The sequence below is a fragment of the Argentina anserina genome, chromosome 1 (genome assembly GCF_933775445.1).
Source record: "Argentina anserina chromosome 1, drPotAnse1.1, whole genome shotgun sequence".
NCBI lineage: Eukaryota > Viridiplantae > Streptophyta > Magnoliopsida > Rosales > Rosaceae > Argentina > Argentina anserina.
Genome location: NC_065872.1, coordinates 23748017 through 23771254, shown reverse-complemented (window position 1 = coordinate 23771254; position 23238 = coordinate 23748017). Strand labels below are relative to the sequence as shown.

The following is a 23238-nucleotide window of genomic DNA, read 5'->3' as shown; positions in this document are numbered from 1 at the left end:
GCAAGATTTCAATTAACATTTAGATTGACTTGGGGCTTAATCTAAATTTGCATGTAATCGAATTCAATAACACTTAAGAGTAGAAATCAAACAAGATTACATTTAAGCATCAAATTTTTGTTGGAGACATGTTTCATGTGTAGCGTCACCCACCATGGTTTCACATGCAAATTTTCAGAATTTTTACCACTTTTAATCAACACAAACCGAACCTACTTAGGGCATGATTCGATTTGTGTCAATATGGTTGATGAATCTAGTACTCAAACACAATCTTAGGTACTGCATCCAAGCACTAAATTCATATGCACATATCTGAAAATTATCTAGAAATATGAGAAAAATGATTAGAACATAACAATATAAATACAAACTTCAATAATTATAAGAACATAAATTCGGTATAGTCTAAAAATATATCAAATACAATCTGAAAATTCTAAAACAAATACAAAACCAATATTTCCACATAAACAACAACTTACAATCTTCATAGACAGAATTGTATATTAACACAAATAGACAAAGCCATGGAGATGAGTTGCGAGAATCACACATTGTAGGAACCTTAGATGTACGGCTGCAATAAGTGAAACTCGGTGGAGATGATGATGGTTTTGGGGTGGACGGCTTGGCTAATTTGTGAGGGAAGTTTATGGTGGTGTTTTGGTAGAGTTTTGACTCTTGAATGCAAATGAGAAGCCATGTATATATAGAGGAAAGATGGAGGGTTTGAAATTGCTTCTTTCTTCCTATAATAATGTCATGCTTTAATCCCTTAAATCATGTCATGTTTTATTTGCTAAAACATGTCATGCTTTAATCCCTAAAACATGTCATGCTTTAATCCGTACAACATGTCATGTTGTATTCCCTAAAACATGTCATGTTTTATGCATTTAATGATTATCTTCTATTTAGTTGTTGCATGACTTGGCTCCATCTTTTTTTTCTTTAATTATCTCTTCAAATCTAATCTGAAAATAAGAAAATAAAATCATAAGTAAGAGATAATTAGTTTCAAAACCTAACAAGGATTCTTAGTCAAACTAGGACTCTAAACCAATTATGTGTTTTTAGCTCATGTAAGCACAAAAATGCATCCAATAACGCTCAAGACTCTTACTACGACTCAATAACTCAATAGTACAACAATAATGGCTAAGAAAAGTACAAATTGAGGTAAAAACATGTTAAGAACGTCGCACAAAGTGCTCATATCATGACTCATATCAAGTTTGACATGAAGAGGCTCCACATCAGCCTTTCCTCATTGGTCAGAAAGGTCTTCTTAGTCATTCGTCACCATTTATGTTGAGATGACTAAATGTTTAATAAGTTGGAGCTGCTCTTATGCGAGTAAATTTTGGCTGGTTCAATGTTATGAATAATAGTTGATGATCTTGTCGGTCGTTTGAAAATTGGGATACAAACAATTTGGAGGCCAAATATATCAATTTTACGCACACAGAGATAGGTCAAGGGGGTGAAGACACTTCTTTGCACTTGAAACCAAGGGGCAGACCGCAGACTACAGTATGCAATGTACTTTTTTTTAGCATTTATTTTATTTCCTTCTATAAATAAAGCTTTGGATGTTCCATAATCATATCATTATGAATTTCGTTATCCATAATTTCCTCTCCCTCTTCATGTTTAGTTTACAAGTAAATCTGAAGACGAGGCTTTTTTGACAAGCATCAAATAACAGTAGTGTTCATTTGAAGCGTCTTTTACAACTTATCTGCACCCAACTGAAGCGTTCATATTTTTCATTTTTACTCTTTTTCTTTTCAGTTTCCTTGACTCAAATCAATGCAAGAATTTCAATGAAAATCAATATCAACAGATGGTTTTATTAGTAAAGAATGAAAGCTGAACAAAGTAATGAACAAAAATTTGCAATGGCTGTTTCAATGTAGTCTCTCTCTTGTTCTGTATAGAAAAATTACAGAGGTGGCTGATCTAGCACGTAGGACTTTTCCTATGACTAAATAAACAAAAAAAAAGGTAAAGAGCAAGGTGTACATACTCTGATATGCTAACCACAGTGCATTGATCTAGTCCCACTCCTCGTTTGTATGAAGTAACTCCTTTCTGCTGTTGCTATAGAAAACCCAAGAATTGACCCAAAGAATATATATGAATACCAGTGTCACATAAACGAAAAAAAAAAAAAAACAAAGGAACCAGGATGCTATTCTCTATCTCCAAAACTCCCCATTTTAGAAAATTCTGTGCGCTGCTATGTAGTCTTATGATCGAAGCTATATCATCTGTAACTACAAATTTAGTCATTTGGATCCATTTCTTCATCCTGATTGAAAACTAAATTCACATCTTTTCTGTCACTGTCATTTGATTCTGGCACTTCAACCACAGTATTTCCATAGTCTGATGATTCATTGTCATCAGAGTTACCAACCTCTTCCCCAGTTGACTGTGCTTGAACATCTTGACCATGCTGCATCCATTTGGGACACTCTTCTTCACCTCCATATACAATTCGGCCATCATTCCCTTTTACATGACCAGGAGAATCGGCAGAAGATATTCTACAAGTGCATTCTGGGAGTGGGTGTGAAATAAATGATGCTGGTTTTGAGAACACCGATTGCCTAATTAAGCCCTCCTCACCCAAGCTTTTGTTAAGATGTTCCTGTACCGACAGTATCCAATTATGCTTGTGGTGGTAAATATTGTCCCTGGTCATGTTGAAAAGTTCGGCTACAACTTTCCTGTTTGAAAAGAGCACACCAGTGTAATTATTTATCATGCAGGCCAAGTAATCATAAACCAAATGCTACTTAGTTGGGAGAAAAAAAAAACTAAAATGTTAGACAGGTTTCCCCGAAAGCAATAAATTAGAGTTATAAATGATAGATGTCTGAAACATATGTTAGTTCTGAGTTCTCTCATCAGCCAAAGAAAATAATACCGACTGTGTATCTACTTAATTTACTTTCGATTCTTAATTTTGTTTTCTTTTGTAAAGTTAGACTTCACAGCATTGCATGTGCAATGCTCCTCACCTTAATCTGGTTCCGCAAAAATTTAATTTGCTTTTATAAAATGAAATAAATTGAACTTTTGCAGAGACCAGTATAGCTTGTTTTCTAAAATTTGAAGGCATTTCCCAGCCCCTCCTTAACCCGCCCCCGCACAAAGTGTTCATCTATATAATTAAACATATATATATATATATATATTTATATATATCCATGTAATAAATAATACAAGACAAGAACATGAATATTGATTTCACAGGATAATTGTATACACAGTATTTTTTGAAGAGGTGGAAATACTATCAAGTAATTGAACCTTCAATGCCTCAGAAGTACTTATCAGAAAAGATGAAATAAAGATTCATGATCACGAAAGCATAAATGTACATTATTAACCACATCACTGTCAAAGCGCTGTCGCATTCTTTAGTTAAACAATTTATCTAAGTATTCACATGCTACCTGAGACATATTACAGATTCATTTTCAATGATTCATTCTATAATTTATATAAGATCACATATGTATGTGTGTGTATACTCCTACCAGAACACTATTAAAGCAAGGTGATAGTTTTTAATTGAGTTTAAACGTAAGTCTTCAAATTTTGTCAAATTTAACTAAATAGTTCATTCAGCAAGATAGAATGGATACAGTTAAATATATAAGCATGAAAGAAAGCCAATACTTATTAAAATATTGAATTGTCTTACCTGTCTGGTCGGTACGTCCTCGAGGAAGCCATTTCATATAAACGGTGTCCCATTACCAAGCTTGAAAAGTCAGGCCATCCACTGCCATCATTGTGAAAACCAGGAAAGAATGCGTTTGACTCCACTGAAACAATATAATCAAGAGCATCCCAAAGTAGTCTATGAGCTTGCATCCTTAGGTACAACATTGAAGGTTCTGGTTCAGTGTCTCTCTCAGTGATCCAACCATACCAACCTTCTTTTTCATGCTGATAGATAGGTCTACTTGGAGGTGGAGGAAGAGGCCGAGGCCTAGGACCAGCTCTCTTCCATTCTTCTTTCAGCTGCTCCTCACTTTTTGCTGGAGGTGGTTGAAAAGGATTGAGAGGAAGAGGTGTTTCGGGCCCCAGTAAATCAGAGAGTTCTTTATTCGTGCACAAAGAAGTGCGATCTACTAGGTTGGCAAACATAGCACGCAGAGGAACTAGTACACGTTGACCACCAAATGTTTCAGAACCAGTCAAATATATTATTGTCTTAGGAGGATATCCCATAGCACGAAGTAGAATACCAACCTGTGAAAGTCTCAACAAATAAGTAGGTAATATACCACCATTAGAAATTATGAAAACTTAAGACACCTGATGATAGATACCAAAAAGTCCCAACATAATTTTCAAGGAATAATTATTCACTACTGTCAAGCCAAATTAATACATTTATCAAACGTTGAAGTTTGAGATCTTGTGGCAAGCTGAAGATTATCAAGCAGAAACTTGATGTTCCAAGTCGGTTGAAGTTTTTTAACACCAAATGTCATATTTACTTCTTTTTAGCTCCTATCAAGTAAATACTGAATTTTGGAGTTTCATACACTTACTCAATCTAGATAGTTCTACTGTCACAAGCTTCTAGATATGCACTACGGGTGTACACCGAGAGGCTTTTTCAAATTGTAGAAAAAACAAGTCTTTTTCATACGCTTTATCTGAAATGTGTTTTTCATGGGCATAATTGAATACTGAAGATAAGCTTGTTTATATCAGCCAACCCAACTGAGGGATATGAGCTGGCTTCACAATTATACAAAGATATAGCAGGCTGATTTCAAGTGGGGTCTCTTCATGAGGAACAACCTTATTTCCATTCAAAATGGAAATAGTGCGTTAGCCAGTAGGAGGCCTAGCCCCTTTGATCTATTTAGGTAAACACATACATTCATTCTATCCTAAGCCCCAAATCCTAAATCATTATATGCACTACTTAGAACAATGAGCCCAAAATAATTATGATTCCAAACTATAAAGCACAATTAACAAAGTGAGGCTTTGCCAAATTCCTGCAATCGATTAGAATATGATATCTGTAGAAAACATGCAATCATTAGTTCAATAATTCAATTCAATATTCGCAAAAAATTCAATTATACCAGTGTGAAAATTCAGAGGCCAAAAAAATAAAAAAACCAGTGAGGGTAGAAGCCACAGCGAAGTCCCACATTACACTAATATAGATATGAAATTGATTCCTACGCATACCTCTTCAGGCATAAGCGGGCAAGAACCATTTAATCTGCGAAGGTGTGAATTTACACTCAATTCTTCCTTAATAATTCCCCGCTTAATCATTTGAGCCCTTCGATATTGTATTAGTTCAGTGTGAACATCCTACAAAAAAGTACCAAGTTCAAATTGAACCTTCGCTGAATTCAACATTAAGTTTAATTTATCTTACCTGAAAAAGTTCACCACAACCATGATATGCCAATGTTTCTCTCAATAAACCAGGATTATATGCTAGGAAAGGTTGGCCCCATGCACGTAATCTGTGTAAAGATGGCACAAAACCCACAGTATTCAATTGCTGGCAAACATTCTAGATGAAGTAATACAAGAACAGAAACACATTACAATATATTAGATCTACACATGACTACTTTGATCTGCATTGGAATCGAAATTGAACTAACTGATACCAATATTTCTTTTTGTTTTTTTTTTAATAAAACCCTTACTCATCCACTTCCCTTTTACTCTAACTCCTTGAACAGAGAATTTAATGATCATTTGACAACTAGGCAAAGAGGCTGGAACCATATCACTAATTACCATCCAGCTATTCGGCACTCAGTTCAATATAGAGTTGAGACAAATCCACAGGAACCATTATTAGACCTTCAGGTTCGTAATGCCTACCAAAGAGGAACTTATCATGAAAGCCCCAATGAAGCCTAACGAGACAAGAGTTACGGCGTCTAGGGCTGCTAGTGTATTACCAGACAAAGAAGAGACTTATTAACAGCATTCTATCTTGTATTTTCTTTTGTGCAATCAAGGTGGAGTTGGCCATGGTTAGAAGTTGTGGTATGGCTCAAAATTCGTACTCGGAGATTTTTCAATAAGAATGACTATGAAGAAAACTTTCTAATTTTCAAGAGGCTCAAATTAGATTCTAACAAATATTTATTTGGAAATTAACTGCCATGCTTCAGAAACAAGAAGCAGTGAAAGACAGACATATGTGACATCGTTAAACATCCATACAGATCATGGATGTCTTGTTTGATGAAGAAAATTCTTAGAACATTCTACTTCTTAATAATTGTGTCACAATTTAAAAGCTGACTGAGGCTGTGGTCTCGACAAGAAGTAGCCCTATCCTACTAAAGTACTTCTATTTGACTTTCTTCCTTGTAAATTCATTTTTTCTACAGTATTGTTCCTTTTAGCACTACATTTACCTTTCACTCTTACCTCCACTAACTATATAACTTCAGTCTTACCATTACCATTTTCAGCAAGTCAAGCTTAACATTCATGTTATTGAATGTATCAATTACCATGGATATAATTTAACAAATTGGACCACTGAGTTCAAGGAGCCTACACAACACTACGTACACTGCAGTCTGCTAATATGTTCAGGCATAAATAAAGAACATGACAAACAGAAAATGGTTACCATTAACTAAGTCTCTTTGAGATAATGTGACCACCTTTTTCTTAAGTTTGATTGCTACAATCCTAGGTTTATGTGTCTGTTATAACCTATCATTTCCAAATCTAACTTTTCACACATAACTATATTTGATAGCCCTGAAAACTAAACCTATATCAACAAGTAAAAGTTCTTTACCAGCATACCTTAATATTTATCTTACTCATTAACTGTAAAATGTGTCTAATTCTTTAAAATTGAGTTAAGAAATTCATTTTGCTACACTGATCATCCATTAAGTATGGGCCACATGGCCTAATATACTGCATCTCTCCATTTCTTAAAAACACTATTGTTGCTCAAATGACGGAAATCTTGAATACATACAAGAAAAAGAAAGAGAGTTTTCACAGATTCATACCTCTCCACCATCCGTCGTCCAAGAATTTGAATTTCTTGCCTAAATTGAAGTGAGTGGAATGCAACCCTGCATCTAAGCCTTTGAAGCTCGACCATGCTTGGCGGAAGTATTGACTGAAAAGAAAATTCAAATTGCATCAGGAAGATGAATAGCTAAATGATCGTAAATGCATGTACTTGCATGGCTAGAATGCAAAATTCAGTTAAAGCAACAAAAAGCAAATACAACAACAAAAATTTATACAGAGATTTGAATTCAAGCTATGTATACTCCAATCAAACGATTGATGACATGAAATTATGTTTTTAATAAATGAGAGGGTAGACAGGAGGCTACAGTTTCAAGCACTTGTCAACAAAACAAGTTTTGGGTACTAATAATAATGGATGACCACGACAGATAGAATTGAAGGGATCCTGTTAACCACAAGCAAAGCATGTTTCCCTCTGGCCAATAGAGGAAAATAAATAGATCATTCCATGAGATCAACTAAGGAGACAAAGTCCTACAAAAATCACATAAACAACTTCTGAACACCAATATCTGAATTCCGCAGGGTGATACAAGTAAGCATATACTACACACTATAATACTCTTACCCAGAAGATAGATTTACAGCCAAGTAAGCTGCATAGGCTGTCGTGTTCTGTTATTTAACATTATATTGAAGTAGTGTGATTAACAGCTACACATGTCTGATCAATGGCATTCTAAGTAACTGCATTTGCATTGGTTCTTTTCATGATCCTAAATGATTCAACCATAGTACAAAGACAAAAAAAAAGAGAGAGAGTGGGGACTAATGTTAACAGTAAACTTTTGTTCTATTATAGTGATGAATCTGTAATTAATTGCTACGTATATAATGGTAAGAGTGAAGCAGCATGTACCTGCAGACATCCGCCATCAGCAAGAATGAGGCCGACAACCTTGGCTTTCTTCAGCATTGGTAGGACTTCTTTGATATAATACTCAGGAGAAGCTGAATTCTTGGGTTTAAAAGTTTTGAATTCATTCCTTTTCCTGGCAGCCTTGAGACTATCCGGCAGGCTCTTGACAACAATGATGTCATTCTTGAGAGACGCGATAAATTGCTCCTCGTCATAGAGATACGAGAAACTCTTGAAACGATTGCTGCGAAAGCAGATACACAACACATTGGTAAGACTAAGACGCAATGAAGCGAGTAGTTGAGTAGAAAAAAAGTAGGGAAATGGAGATAAAAAAATAAATAAAAAGAACCTGATGCCTTTGGAGCGAATGGTTTGTTGAATCTCTGGGACGACAAGAGTAGCATTTAGAAGCCTGGATACGATGACCAGATCACAGATCTATAAAAATTAACAGAGTCTGATGAACACCACCTCACACAAACAACAACAACAAAACCAATCATAACGAGCTGAATGCAATCGTACCGAAGATCTTATCCTTGCGAAATCACCGAAAATCTTAGCGTAAATGAAGCGAGTGCTGTGTTGATTAGGAGCTGTAAATGAATGAATGAAAATGAGCGCAGTGAGTGAGTGAAGCAATTGAGAGTTGAAAATGAAAGCCAAGAGACCTGGATAGTTGGTTCGAGGATTGGCATAGGGCTGCAGAGACTGTAAGGGCTTGACAGCGGCCCAGAGCTTCCTGCTGGGAGTTCTCTGCGAAATTCACAAACCCTAAAAATGAATCAATGAATCAATCAGAGGAAGGAAATGGAGAAATGGAAAGTACCAGAGTGCCCAAGGCGGAATCGAAGTCGTTGTGGAAGGCGGTGAGGGCGCTGTAGTGGACTAAATCGAGAGACGAGTACTTGGCGATGGAGAGGTGACGGAGGAGAGAAGCGAAAGATAAAAGGAGGACGAAGAGAGCCACCCATTTTATCTTGGATTTGAACAACACCATCTTCCCCACACCATCACACTCCCCCAATTTCAATCTGAATCAAACTAAGAGAGAGAGAGAGAGAGGAGTTGAGAGTCAAATGAGACTGGGAATGAAATTCAAATCCCAAGAAACAAGGATTCTTCTTCTTCTTCTCTTTTATTTTTATTTGTTTTTTTTTTAATTTCTGGAGAAAATTCTACCGACTCTGTACTCGCTCTCTACTCCTCAACATCCTCGCTTTAGTTTTTTCTGTCCTCTCCCCCCTACTCACTCTAGTGACTACTTTTTCACTTTTCATAATAAAACAATTTATTTATTTTCGGGCTACTCTCGTGTGTCTTAGCTTATTTAAATTTTTTATTAGAATATATTATGTTTTAATATAGTAAATATGAATTTCTAGTTCATCGGAATACTCCGTATGTAATGCCTATATATATGTCTCATTATCAATTAATAAATGGTTCGGTTATGTTCCATTACGTTATTATTATTCTTGTTCTATTATCCTGCAACATGTTATCACGTACTTTATTCTAAAGTATTTGAGTGACGACGCCACAAGAAAAATTAACATAAGCCTTAAATCTTTTTTTCCGGCAACCTCCTTTTCTTAGCATCGCCGGGATCTAGAGAAGACACTGACAAAATTGTTGTTAGAAGAGAAAAAAGAGAGAGAAATCCAAAATCGCAATTACTATGGGCATCCAAACTTCTTCTCCGATCGATCTGCTATCCTTCATGGCTACGAACCCGAGTTTGTAGCCCCGACCTGATTGCTTGACGCCACTCCGAGCAAGCACGGTAACATTTCAATGGTAAGTTGGTAGCGGAAATCGCATATGGCTCCCCTTATCCTCAACACATTTCAAAGTTCAAACGAGCACTTCAAGCAAAAGAGCCAAGGAGGCAATAATATGTTATATATTGCATAGATCAAATATAAGGACCTTATGGTAAATAAAGAATCCTCTGTTGTGGGTCTTAATGAATTCTTTTATTTTTGAGTTTCAAGCATGGGATTTGAAAAACCTTGTGACTATAGTCAAGTTCATTTATTTGAAGCCATAAGGTTAGTACAATGGGATTCTGGCTAGGATTTTAGATGATGTTTAGAACTAACAATTTAATATAATAATTGTACATAGCCAACTGAGAGAAAGAGAGCCTATGTAGTATGGGTTTTATAACATGACAAGAGTGAATATTCAACACCTACAGTATTTTAACTTGCAGCATAATTTCTGCTACAAAACAGTTTTGTTATACATGAACTAAATTCAGCAACTCAACTTGGCCAGTCAAAAATGGCAATCTAAAGTGCCAAAATGCACTTATCTTGAGCCAACCATCATCCCAACCAAGACTAGGTACACCCTTACTAGTAGTGCACAACAGATAGCTCGTCCACATATAAGTTCATAGTTCCATTAGATTGATGTCAAATGCAGGCATATAAAATAAGTCAATAGCAAACATTCTAAATTTTTCACAAGTAAAAGACGGAACAGAAAATTGTTATCACAAACAGCCAACAACCTCACAAGGCCATAGTAACTTATCCCAATCGTACAAGAAGGAAAATCTGATCAACAATGACCAGAGTAACTTATCCCATAAGTATTTAAGCATAAGTACATTATTACAACATAGGTACAGTATTTAAGTATGGACTACTGAGGGTGAAGATCAAGATGCCGCCACTGCTGCATTTGAGGGAGTCTCTGTTCCTTGAGCTTCTTTAATCTGCCTCATGATATCTGCCTTGTTTGCAACAAGTGCTTCTATCTTGCCATCAATCTTCTCTAGCTTCTGTTTCAGCTTTCCAACATCATTGCACTTGTCTTTCTTATCAACCTTCCGCTTCTTCTCGCATTTCTCCTTTTTCTCTTTACTTTCCTTGACCACATCTTTCTGCTTCTCCTCCTCCTCCGACTCTTTGACATCTTCTATTTCAACCTCCCTCGAAACTTCAGCCTTCATCTTCTCCACATCCTCGACATTTTTGTGCTTCTCCTTCATCTCCTCCTCATCCGTCTTCTCTTCTTTCTCATCATTATCCCCGTCTTTCTTCTTTTTCTCATCCTTGCCTTGCTTCTTATTCTTCTTCTTCTTCCCCTCTTTTTCGTTGTCATCAGATTTTCCTGTATCCTTTTTCTTCTTCTTTTTCCCCTCTTTTTCGTTGTCATCAGATTTTCCCTTATCCTTTTTCTTCTTCTTCTTTTTCCCTTCTTTTTCTTCATCGTCTTCCTCTATTTCAACTTCCCTTGAAGTAACTTCAGCCTTCATCTTCTCCACATCCTCGACATTTTTGTGTTTCTCCTTCACCTCCTCCTCATCCGTCTTCTCTTCTTTCTCATCATTATCCCTGTCTTTCTTCTTTTTTTCGTCCTTGCCTTTCTTATCCTTCTTCTTCTTCTTCCCCTCTTTTTCGTTGTCATCAGATTTTCCCTTATCCTTTTTCTTCTTCTTTTTCCCTTCTTTTTCTTCATCGTCTTCCTCATCATCCCCATCATCCTTTTCCTTATATATACCCTTCTGTTTCTCTTCTTTCTGCTCCTTCTTATCTTTAATCTTCTTATTTATCTTCTTCTTCTTCTTCTCATCGTTTTTGTCCTCTGTGTGCTTAGAATCATCCTTGACACTCAATTTTTCGTCTTTGCATTCTATCTCTTCTTCTTCTCCATCACTTAACCCTTTGCCGCTGCCTTTGCTCTTCTTTTCTTTTTTGTCTATCTTTTTCTCTTTCTGATCACTCTCTCCATGATTCTCTGAGCCCCCACTATCTTTGCTCTTCTTCTTCTTCTTCCCTTGTTTATCCTTGTCCTTCTTCTTATCTTTCTTCTCTGTCTCCTTCAACTCTTCCTCATCTTCTCCTTTCTCCTTTTCCTTGTTTGATTTCGTGTCTTTCTCCTCTTCCATCTTATTCTTTGGCTTCAGTTTTTCCACAGACTTGGTCTTTATTTCAAGCTCCGTCTGAGTCTTTTCCTCCTTGGAGTCACCTGGTTCAAGTTCGACATCCTTGGTTTTGATTACTAAATGGAATTCTTCTTTCTTAACCTTTTCTTCTCCTATCCATTCAACTTTGTCTTCCATCTCTAGATGCCGAAAGTCCTTTTTTACTATCTGAGAATTCCTAAAAACAAACATAAAAATGGTAAATTGAGTAGCACGCATATGCTAGGACTAAATGAATCATGATATTGCAGACATTGACAAGATTACAAGGCACCTAATCTGTTTGCTTCTGAAAATATTAAGTTGATCCCAGGATACAAACATGACCAGATACAAGTATAATATCACATTCCATCATAAGTGAACGAGTGATATATCATCATCCAATTTCCATATGAGGGGAGAACAGCAACCAAGATGAAGAGATGAACTCATGAACAGAAATACAGAATGCTCAGACCAAAAAAAGGAAAGAAAAATACAGAATGCTTTGCAGATCCAAACATAACTAAGAGCCGAAAGAAATCAAATTGCTCAACCCATCTAAATTTGAAACAAAACCCAACTAGTATAACTCCCAAACCGATCATTGATCTATGAAACTGAAACTGAACAAAGATTATTATTATTATGATTACCAAAACAACATAAATTTCATTTCATAATCAGAATCCGAAGGACAGAGGCAAAGAGATGAGTGTGATTTACCTTGAGAGAGATTTGCTGAAAGAAACTGGGGATCGTCTGGGGGTTGCTCGATCAGTAAAGGAGTTGGGTTGCTGTTTATATATAGACTGGGGGGGGGGGGGGATTTGTATCAATGCCCCCCAGCTGGCAGCCACGTGTCCATCTTTGGATCTGGACGCGGCACCAACGGAAATCGAACACGGCGCATACCGGTGGGCTCCGACGTTAAGTCTTTACAGCAGTCGTATGTAACAGAGTCTTGGTTGATTTTGGAGTTCTGTGCTGTGTATGAAATATGAGGAAATTCTAGAAATGGGAGAAAACTGATCAGAAAACAAATGTAGCGCACACAGATGATTCGGGAAGGAGATGAGCATGTATAATCAGCCAGCTTTGTCAAGGACATTATCAGATTTTCTATACATGGGACGGATAATAATCATATATTCAATCAGTCACTTAAACAAGCCTAATAACAATTATGAGTCACCTTCCACTATCTCTATTAAGAAATTTATTTTTTAAAAATTTATTTAAGGATAGAGATATTTGTTAAAGGATGAAAGAGTAAAAGAACAATAAAAACCCCTGCGGGATAACAAAAATCTCTACTATTCACTCTTGTAATCATTAACACTATTTACAAAAAATCAAACCAAACTTACAATATTGCACAACAAATTTGTCAAGGTACGGTTATAGGTACATTGTGTTAATACCGTTAAAAGAATTAAGATTACAAAAATATATTGGAGGCAACATTACCTGATATCTGGAATTGTCACAAAATAATGTGATTTTCACAATATTTCCTATATTATGATTTTTTTAATACTTTTGGTTTCCTAATATGTGGTTGTCACAAATGACTTCTGACACCTAAAATTAGAGATTTGGAGTAGTGTGAATTCACTAAATTGGACAATAAGTTTGCAAAGCAAATTTCGCAAGACGAATTTTGCGAGATCCCCTTTTACAATTGTGAAATTCACACATACATTTTGTAGATCATCTTTCTCTTTAGTTTATTAATAGAGATCATATAAAAGTTTGAGGGTAGCTGCGCAAGTCCTTCATTCGAATTCAATACACACATACTAAGAGCATATAAAAGAAGTTACAGAATTGCACATTTTTGGAAGAAATTTTCATACAGTCATTAAATATGGCAAAGAATCCTATAGTTAGTTAATAGAGGCATAAAAATGAAACACCGTGGTTTTTAACAGATTTCTTTCTTCATACCAAATAATGATAGCATTTCTAGAGATGGCAAAGGAATCACCCTATAAATTAACCCTTGAGGTTAGCTTTCAATTCATCCATCAACAAAGTAAACAAGCCAGCTAGCATAACCAAAACCAACAAATTAAAAGAGAGGAAATCGAGTTAGCAATGGAGTCTACTGTGAATACTGTGCTGAGATGTGTGGCCTTGCTAAGCATGCTTCTGCTTTCATTAGCAGCAGAAGCCCCATCTCCACGAAAGTCTGTAGTTGTCGTTCCGGAAACGAGTAAACTAGTATGTGCTGAAAAGTGTGCAGTTTCTTGCGCTCTGGACTTGATAAATCCTGCAAAATTTGCAGCGTGCTTCGGCCTTTGCATGACTGCCTGCGGGATTGGGCCAACTTCCGACGTTGCCTATGGTTGCACTCGTAGTTGTGTGAGCTCTATGAGCAAAGCCATGACAGCTTCTACTGCCAAACCCTCCATTTCTGGTACGTAGACTCTTCTACTTAAACTCTCGATCGTCTTCTTTCTCATTTCGATATTGAATGTGATTTGAAATTCATTGGGATATTATTATTTGACATGCAGATCTTACAAGCTACGCGAAAGGCTATGTTGCTTCTTGCAACCAGAGCTGCTCCAAGAACAATAAACTTTTTAGATGATTCATCTACTGCTACCAGCATCTCAGATTTAATCACGAATAAATTAAATGTAATGGATAATACTCAATAATGTACGTATATCTTGCATATATATGATGATATGTACTTGTTCCAATCAAGAAAACAATAACATTCAGTTTATTTCGACTCAACATATCTCTTTCTTTTTATTTTCTCTTGGTTCATTATGAACTTACTGTTAGTAATTAGTCTATCAAAGTCGTCATGTGACATATGATCCTCCAGGCTTCAAACCTACACCATAGGTGGCCTAGATTACATGTATATCCTCCTTAGTTTTTTTGTTCCTGTTTTTTTTGGCCCATTTGGCAATTTGCTTAACCAAAGGAGATAGTAAAAGGAAGTGATGAGCTATTCAAAGTTAACGACATCGATCAAAATGATTTATCTGTGATTCTTCTCAAGAAGGTTGATCATACTGAATTATTTGTAGCTTTAAGCCCAAAAAATTTAGTTTGTTTAGGTGCTAAAGAATGTGAGCTTCATTATTTATAAAATCCGCAGGCTCAATCTCGACCTCGATCGATCTGGTTCTTTTAGCTTGATTACTTTTTATTTTGTTGCGAATCCTAGATATTTGAGGGGTCTATTTGAGAGTGCAATTGGGTTGAAATTGAGGCTGGTGAGTTTCGTGCCTGATAGAATGTTTTCAATATTGGAACCGTTTTTTAATTTTCGTTCCAGGTAAAATAAAACCAATGTGAGATAGATTGGGACCATATCATGGTATTAAAGTGTGTTACGCATGTCCCAAGTGACTTCACATCATTTTAATGTTGTCTAAGTGTATGCCTTAAAAATTCACACGTGTGATGGTGTATGGAGAACATACACCCACATTATGAATTAAGACCTCTGGGTAAATAAAGATTTGAGCCACCCTATTTGAATGTGCTATCATATATCACTTTATTAGGGTCACTTGTTAATATGGAAATACATATTTCATAGTAGTAGGCCCTGTTTAAACCTGCCCCTAGAGCCAGACAACCAGCTCACATCAGGTTGTTGGCGTTGCTAGATGCTCCGCCAGGAAGCTAGCAACCTGGATCCCGAATAGATTAGATGCAGAGGTGGCCAAAGAAACATTTGATATATGTGATTGTTTTCTACCGTTGCACCATAGTTGTTGCGTAATAGAATGTAATGTACCACTTTTTTTGTTATTGGATTTCCTCTATGTATCTTCAATCAGTGCCCTCTTTTTTACAATATTGAAAGCAAAATATATGTTAGTGTGTCTTGGTCCTGGAGAATAAAGAAGGTAGACATTGAACCTAAAAGCGATAACGTGATGCTAACCTACACTTAAATATTCAAGTTTGGAAATTTGGATGTGTATTTGTCCATCAAAATCAAATTAAGTGCGTAATAAGGAAAATGAAAAAAGTGATCCATGGCTTCACGTTCGGTCTGTCGCTGATCTGTCTCTCTCTCTTTCTCTGTTACAAGTTTTCCGAACATAAACAACAAACCACATTCCATTGTGGTCTGTTTTGTTTGGTTTGGTTGGGTGTTTCTCTGTTGCGGTGCTCCTTCCATCTGAGTCTCTTCTCCTTCAAAACCCCAAGTAAGGGACCTGGTGGTCTCTTCTCACTAACCAGGCCCCTCTCGACGGGAACAAGAGGAGATAGAGATAGAGAGACTGCTACATTCTTCCTTTCACTTCTTCTTCTTCTTCTTCTTCTTCAGCTTCAGCTTCAGCTTCATTCTCCAAAATGAACGACCTCCTCACGGTAATCAACCCTGTATTCCCTCCTTGTTTTTGATTTGCTTTTTTCCTCATTCGGGGATCTGCGTTTTTATATTGGATCACAGTTTTGGATTCTTTTGTTTTGTTTCTGTTGATTTGAATTGTGATGGAATTGGTGTGGGTTTCCTTTCAATGCTGTTATATTTCGAAACCGGATGAGTTCACATGATTAAAGACACACGAATGAATGTTCGAAACTGGATGAGTCCAAATGATTTAAGACATACACGAATGAAAGTTCTTAACAAGAAATATAAGACTTGAAGTAAGAGCACTGATCTAAATGAGAACCCATCTGTACTGAGATCCAGGCTCAGTCCATCTCTGGGGTAGATTCGTAGATACATTACTCGTCTACTCGGATCAATTCTTATATAGTATTCTTGACAATGCGTTATACAATATCAAGTTGTAGTTATTGGTCCTTCTGGTTTTGTTCTATTTTTATGTATATTTTCAAAGAGTTCTGAGAAGGGTCAAGGTAATAGGAATTAGATAATCTACATTGATGGTTTTGACACTTGAGTGTTCTGTTTGTATGATTTGACTTGATAACTACTTGCAGGATTCTTTCGAGATCCCTCGGGGTCAACCTCCTAGAGATGGAGATATTGAACTAGGAACAAATGTCTCAATGAATTCTGGAGAACTTGGTTTGGAATTTTTTTTTAAGAAGGTACTTGGTGATCTTTCTCTTTTTTCCATTTTTCCCAGATATAATGATTATAAATGACTAGTTCATATCGAGCTTAAGTTTTGTGGATCACGTAATGTTTTCTTGCAGGTTCAAGAAATTGAGAAACAAAATGAGAAGCTAGATAAGCTTCTGAGAAAGCTCCAGGTATATATTGCTTTTCCTCACATTTTTTAATTAAGTTTGTGTAGTAGCTCAAACTTCCGACCTGTCTGATTATTCGCTAAACCATGTCCTGATCATGGTTTCTCACACGTCTGCACTAGCAGTTTTTGAACTTATAACTCCAAATTAGGAGTACTAAGGTAGCACTCTTTGACACTGCTTTGAAACTGGATTATGGTCGATTAATTTTCAAGCTTGAAACTTGTTGTCATTCCATTGTTTTGTAATTTACTGTTATTGGAATTTTGGATGTTTTTGATGCCAAAATATAGGGTTGTCAATGATATCTAGGAAAGCTCTTCATGATACTGAGAATACAAATGATAAAGTGATACACATTGTGTAAAGAACTTAAAACTCATATTAATGCCCATCTAGTATAGCAATCAGTTTATCTGCATTACTATTCACCATCCGCCCTGTCAATTTTGGCATTTGAAACTATTTAAAATTCTGTACAAATTTTGTTTATCGTAATTTTAAGGATTTTGGTTGCCATACACGGTAACACGACAGCCAGAGCAATTACAGTGTTATATCTGTAAAAGACGTTGAGATACCTTAGTTATCATCATTGTGTGACATTTGAATGCAGGATGCACATGAGGAGACCAAGGCAGTGACTAAGGCTCCTTCCATGAAAGGTAATGTCAAACCTTTTGTCTTTTTATTTTGCAAACGGTACATGCATATACATTTTTGTGTTAGTATTCATAAATAATGCCAATTATTGAATTCGGGTGAAGTGAAGAGAAGTTAATATAATTTTCATTACATAAGGCGGTGGAAAGTCTGAATTTGCTCTAGTATTGCAAATAATCTTTAATTATATGCTGCCAGATATAATTTTTGATTTGCCGTACGAAAGAATTGCAGCCCTTGATACTTGATAAGTCATAGGTTTTGGACATGGTAATTCCATTCATGGTCGATAATTCATTTGTCGCATTTATGCGCCTTTATTTATTTTATTTTTGTGGTCTCCTTTTTCAAGTACACGGCATTGTAGCCCTTGATACTTGATAAGTCGTAGGGTTTGGACATGGTAATTCCACTCTTGGTTAATAAATGAAACTAGTCTTGAATAAAATGTTTGTCGCATCTATGCGCCGTTATTTCTTTTATTCTCCTGTCAAAAAAAATGCCCCACGTACAGGGGTTTGTTTATGATGTACACAGCCTGTGCATGTAACCAGATGAATGTACTGATGTACTCAAATTTATGATTTATCTGCTAAGAAGTGTGCCTGATAATTCAATAAGCATTACTGCATCAAGAAAGGGATAAAACCCACCTCTATTTTTTGTTTCATCCGCTGCACTGTCTGTTCTGTTTATATTCAGCAAAGTAAGTTTCCATTTGATATCATAATAACTCAACAATGGATTCCTTTTCCATGTTCAGCCATTAAAAAGCGGATGGAGAAAGATGTAGATGAAGTTGGAAAAATTGCCCGCTTTATAAAATCAAAAATTGAAGAACTTGACAGAGAGGTAAATTCCAACTTATAGCTTCTTCAATCTCTATATTAGCTGGACTGTGGATCTGAGCGATCTTTTGTCATCACAGAATTTAGCAAATAGACAGAAACCTGGATGCGGGAAAGGAACTGGTGTAGATCGATCGCGAACAGCAACGACTCTGTAAGTTGCATTCTGCAGTTGCCTTCGGAGTGTCTTTTGGTTTCACCCTCTAATTTTGGTCTCTACTATATGGACATTGCTCTTTTTTTTTTTTCACCTAAACATGCGTGCTGGACAAAACTTATCAACTTAGGTAATAGGTTCAAGTGATTGAAAAAAAAAAATTGATATTTATTTTTGCATACTACTATTTTATTATTTTAAAATGGTATTAGATGTGAGGCTTGTAAGCCAAGATTGATCAGAACCGGGTTTTCGTTTATCTAAGCTATGCCAAAGAGTACTCTGCGCACTTCCATTCAATCATACATACTAGAATTTTCCTATTGTCACTTTATACGATCTAATGAAACTTCGCGCAACCTTATAACAGAGAATAAAATGTTGCCGTGATTGTTCTATCATCTGGCCTGTATTTTACTTCTTTTTATATAAATTGCTGTATTATGAGATTTCCATGATGTTCATCTGGACCAAAATAACTAGGTTCAGCAATTTGCCTTCCAGTATTTTTCTTTCCAAATGGTCTTTATATTCCATTAGTATATATATGCCAACTCAATCGAATCTTCCTTCGCCAAATTTCTTCTTTTGCAGTGCTTTGAAAAAGAAACTTAAGGACAAGATGGCTGAGTTTCAGGTAGGTCACATGCATACATTTAGCTTTAGGTTTGTTTCTGTTGTCTGAGATATTGTTATCACAACTTATATATTCTAACATGCAGACTCTAAGAGAAACCATTCATCAAGAGTATCGGGAGGTTGTCGAGAGGCGAGTGTTTACAGGTTTGAGCATATTATTGTTACTTATTTGTTGCTGTATAACTGTTTCTGATCTAAATATAAGTGCAACTTTTTTTTTTTGGGTGATTTTCAGTAACGGGCACAAGAGCGGATGAAGAGGTGAAACTTAATGCCCTATGCAAGTTGTGGTTTATTTATGCCGTTGTGAAAGGCCCTGTGCTAATTATTTGAAATGTACAGACAATTGAGAGATTAATTGAGACCGGAGACAGCGAACAAATTTTTCAAAAGGCAATCCACGAACAAGGGCGAGGCCAGGTTTCCATTTTAATTTTCTTGCTCCTGTCCCCTTGACTTCTGACCGCATTTAAACTTGGGATGAATTTTTTACATGCTGAACAATTTAGTTTGAGCTGTTAGATTTAGTAAATTTTGAAGTTTCTTTATATATAAAAAAAATATTATTGTCTGATGTCCTCCACTAGTCAATGGTGATTAAGATGTTTGCTCTCTTTTTCACTAGTTTTCTTATGCATCTGTAGATAATGGACACTCTAGCTGAAATTCAAGAGCGCCATGATGCTGTTAGAGACCTTGAGAAGAAGCTGCTTGATTTACAGCAGGTATCTTTTTGATTGTGGATCATGGTATCTATATCAGTAAGACGTCAAGGTGCTAAATAGTTCACTTCCAGCCTATTTCATAATTTAGGATTTTGCGTGCAGTGTCATTAAAATAAAGAAATGTTCTGAACCATGCCATATGTGATCTGCATACGTGTGAAGGTTGCACTTGATCGTGAGGTTTTGATTGCCTGCATAGTTGTGGGGTTCAGTAATCCATGTATTTATACTTTTGCAATGCCACTCGGTTCTAGAAAATCCTAACTGACACTAGCGAAATAGCCATGAAAGGATTGACATGCCAATTCAGTTTTCAAACAAATGATAGCTGCAGGGCAAGTGTCCTGATATCCAATAGGTTATGTCTTTTTTTTTTTCCCAAATTTTTCCTTTTCTCTTGAAATTTGTTCTGAACCTGTTGTATTTGTTGAGCCTGTGCTTTTACATTGCTCTTAGAGCCTTGTGTTTGCTTTACCTGCCATAAATGGGGGTTTGTGGTTTCAATACGAGTCTTAGTATATGACGTACCAGGAGCATGTCTACAGATAGTTGGAATGTGTAAAATTAAAATGAGAAAGCATTCCTGTTTTTGTATTTCCTACTTTTCACTTGTGCGTAATTTACGGTATGTGATATAGTTTGAAATTAATGTTAAACGTCACCTCTTCTGCAGATATTTCTTGATATGGCGGTGTTGGTGGATGCACAAGGGGAATTGCTCGATAACATTGAAACCCAGGTAAGTACCACAACAATCTCATGATAATGTTGAAATCCGACAATATGTAAAGGAAAAACATAACATTGAAAGATGGCATGTCCAGTCAAATTTAGAGATAATCATGTAGTTTTGTTCTTGCCCTAGGTATCAAGTGCAGTTGATCATGTACAGCAGGGGAATACCGCTCTGCATAAGGCCAAGAAGCTACAGAAGAATTCCAGGAAATGGATGTGCATCGCGATCCTCATTCTTCTTATCATTGTCGTAATCATTGTGGTTGCCGTGTTGAAGCCATGGAGTAGCAACAATGGTGCTTAAGTCCTCTTACCAATTTATGATTGATGGATTGAATATAGCGAAAATACGGCAGACATCACTGAGACTCAGGCCGCAAACTCCTCGGATCATGTGAATCATTCTATTATTTTTATTGTCTTGTGACGCACTCATCCTAATATTATTAAGAGTTAATTTCGCCATCGGTACCCAAATTATTGTGGCAAGGTCAATGTAGTACCCCAACTCTGAGTTGTACCAATGTAGTACCCAAACTTGTAATTCGCTATCAACGAAGAGTCTGAGCCCAATTTCCGTTACGGCTTCGTTATCTCGGTCACGTGTCCCGCACGTGACCACAAAAAAAATTTCAACATCGGTACTCAAACTCTTGTGGTAAGATCAATGTAGTACCTCAACTTTGAGTTGTACCAATGTAGTACCCAAACTCGTTTTTCTCTATCAACGAGGGGTCTGAAGTCAATTTCTATTACAACTCCATCTTCTGGGTCACGTGTCATAACTTCTTGTCTTTTCTCATTTTCTTCTCATTCTCTTTCACTCTCACTCATTCCACACTGTATTTCTGAGCTCAGATTTTAAGGCAAAACAACACTACAGGTTGTGTTTCTTTCAAACTCTTCAATCACGATGACGACTTCTCCGAGCTCGGCAGCTCTGCCTTGAGCCACAACATCGTCTCCCTCACATCCTCCACATACGACATTCGAGGCATGTAAAGCGGTGCGGTGGGCGGTCGAGAATCTCAGAGTAAAGGTCTGCGATCGTGACGTGTCGATGGATCGGGGGTTCCAAGGAGAGGTGGAGGAGCTCGAAGATGGTGTTGGTGGTGAAGGAGGAGGCAGTGGGGATGAGAGGAGGTGGAGCTCCTCGATGCCACACTGTAGTGGTGAGGTGTCTGGAGCATAATGAGAATGAGTTGGTGTTTTGCCCAATTTGTAAGTTATTTCTTAATTCTAAATATATACTGTAGGAGTTTCTTATTTAGGGTCTTAGAACCCACATAGAGTTATTTAGGTAAATACCCTTTTTATTTTGATCCATAAGATGAAATCGTGACGTAAATTGGCATCAGACCCCTCATTGATAGCGAAAAACGAGTTTGGGTGTTACATTGGTACAACTCAGAGTTTGGGTACTACATTAACTTTGCCACAAGAGTTTGGGTACCGCTGTTGAATTTTTTGTGTGGTCACGTGCATGACACGTGACCGAGATAACGGAGCCGTAACGGAAATTGGGTTCAGACCCTTCGTTGATAGTGAATTACAAGTTTGGGTACTACATTGGTACAACTCAGAGTTGGGGTACTACATTGACCTTGCCACAATAGTTTTGGTACCGATGGTGAACTTTTTTCTATTATTAATTGGAAGGAACAGTCAACTACAACTTATAGTTAGCAAGAAGTAAGAACCACCCAACTGGCAATAAACCGTTTTAAATATAGTTTACAGCATTGAGGTGCCATGGAAGATGCTCAGCTGCACAGTGGCTACTAGGAATGGCAATGGGCAGGGATGGGTCAGGAGATCGAAATAACATACTCATACCCAATTTCAATTATGTCCACATACCCGCCTCGTCCGTTAGAAAATAATGGGTATTCTCCGTCCCCATACCCGTTGGGGATCCGTTTCCATACCCGACTTAATACCCGTTAATGATATTTTATTATATTATATAAAAATTCATATGAAGTATAGAAAAACGTAAAAATTTAAAATGAAAACTAAATATCATGATGAAATCAGTTTTTTTTACATTAATCCAACTTAAACCAATACAAGTCTAGTTCAAAATAAAATAATAACTATAAAAAAGTTTTTATTTACATAAATATTAATTAATTAAATAATATTGATTTATATATAATATCTATTTTATTCTTATTGGGTGGGGATAGAGATGAGGATCAAAATGTTGTTTCCGCCCGTTACCCGATTCCATATTTCGAATATAGGGGATCCTCGTACCCGTCCCCTGTTTTTACCCCATTACACAGCCCCATTAGGGTCGAATACCTATGAATACCCAACCCGATGGGTAATATTGACATCCCTAGTGGCTACCACGTCCTTGACATTATCCTCTATTAAGTACG

The 23238-nt window shown here is 36.6% G+C and overlaps 3 protein-coding genes across 4 annotated transcripts; 1 reads left to right on the top strand and 2 right to left on the bottom strand.

Annotated features, from left to right (window-relative positions):
• Positions 1 to 1830: 1830 nt before the first annotated feature.
• On the bottom strand, positions 1831 to 9080 carry LOC126788451 (protein EMBRYO SAC DEVELOPMENT ARREST 30). Its single transcript, XM_050514450.1, has 11 exons — positions 9068 to 9080; positions 8781 to 8970; positions 8623 to 8707; positions 8477 to 8547; positions 8301 to 8389; positions 7949 to 8192; positions 7059 to 7171; positions 5435 to 5525; positions 5239 to 5367; positions 3722 to 4275; positions 1831 to 2738 (listed from the first exon to the last, which is right to left on the bottom strand). Exons 2-11 carry the CDS (start codon positions 8949 to 8951, stop codon positions 2291 to 2293), a joined length of 1995 nt encoding a protein of 664 aa, XP_050370407.1. The 5' UTR covers positions 8952 to 8970; positions 9068 to 9080; the 3' UTR covers positions 1831 to 2290.
• A 1321-nt stretch (positions 9081 to 10401) lies between these two features.
• Positions 10402 to 12714, bottom strand: LOC126788575 (uncharacterized). 2 transcript variants are annotated; one of them, XM_050514580.1, is made up of 2 exons: positions 12600 to 12714; positions 10402 to 12069 (listed from the first exon to the last, which is right to left on the bottom strand). In XM_050514580.1, the coding sequence occupies exon 2, from the start codon at positions 12027 to 12029 to the stop codon at positions 10623 to 10625; it is 1407 nt and encodes a 468-aa protein (XP_050370537.1). In that variant the 5' UTR covers positions 12030 to 12069; positions 12600 to 12714; the 3' UTR covers positions 10402 to 10622. The 2 variants fall into 2 exon arrangements, with proteins under 2 accessions (XP_050370537.1, XP_050370545.1); XM_050514588.1 differs by having other exon boundaries at positions 10402 to 12059; positions 12600 to 12713.
• A 3206-nt stretch (positions 12715 to 15920) lies between these two features.
• Positions 15921 to 21568, top strand: LOC126788730 (syntaxin-132). The gene is made up of 13 exons (XM_050514748.1): positions 15921 to 16229; positions 16812 to 16922; positions 17031 to 17087; positions 17701 to 17749; positions 18511 to 18599; positions 18676 to 18749; positions 19347 to 19389; positions 19475 to 19535; positions 19627 to 19652; positions 19734 to 19811; positions 20036 to 20116; positions 20790 to 20855; positions 20982 to 21568. The coding sequence occupies exons 1-13, from the start codon at positions 16212 to 16214 to the stop codon at positions 21153 to 21155; spliced, it is 927 nt and encodes a 308-aa protein (XP_050370705.1). The 5' UTR covers positions 15921 to 16211; the 3' UTR covers positions 21156 to 21568.
• The last annotated feature ends 1670 nt before the right edge of the window (positions 21569 to 23238 follow it).

Excerpts from the sequence above, each read along its gene's own strand:
- LOC126788730 (XM_050514748.1), top strand. Across the intron at positions 19,536-19,626 it reads CGAGAGGCGAGTGTTTACAG|TAACGGGCACAAGAGCGGAT; the intron begins GTTTGAGCATAT and ends GGTGATTTTCAG. Across the intron at positions 20,117-20,789 it reads AGCTGCTTGATTTACAGCAG|ATATTTCTTGATATGGCGGT; the intron begins GTATCTTTTTGA and ends CCTCTTCTGCAG.
- LOC126788575 (XM_050514580.1), bottom strand. The coding sequence starts at position 12,029 with ATGGAAGACAAAGTTGAATGGATAGGAGAAGAAAAGGTTAAGAAAGAA.
- LOC126788451 (XM_050514450.1), bottom strand. The coding sequence starts at position 8,951 with ATGGTGTTGTTCAAATCCAAGATAAAATGGGTGGCTCTCTTCGTCCTC. Across the intron at positions 8,390-8,476 it reads TCGCAAGGATAAGATCTTCG|ATCTGTGATCTGGTCATCGT; the intron begins GTACGATTGCAT and ends TAATTTTTATAG. Across the intron at positions 2,739-3,721 it reads AGGACGTACCGACCAGACAG|GAAAGTTGTAGCCGAACTTT; the intron begins GTAAGACAATTC and ends CTTTTCAAACAG.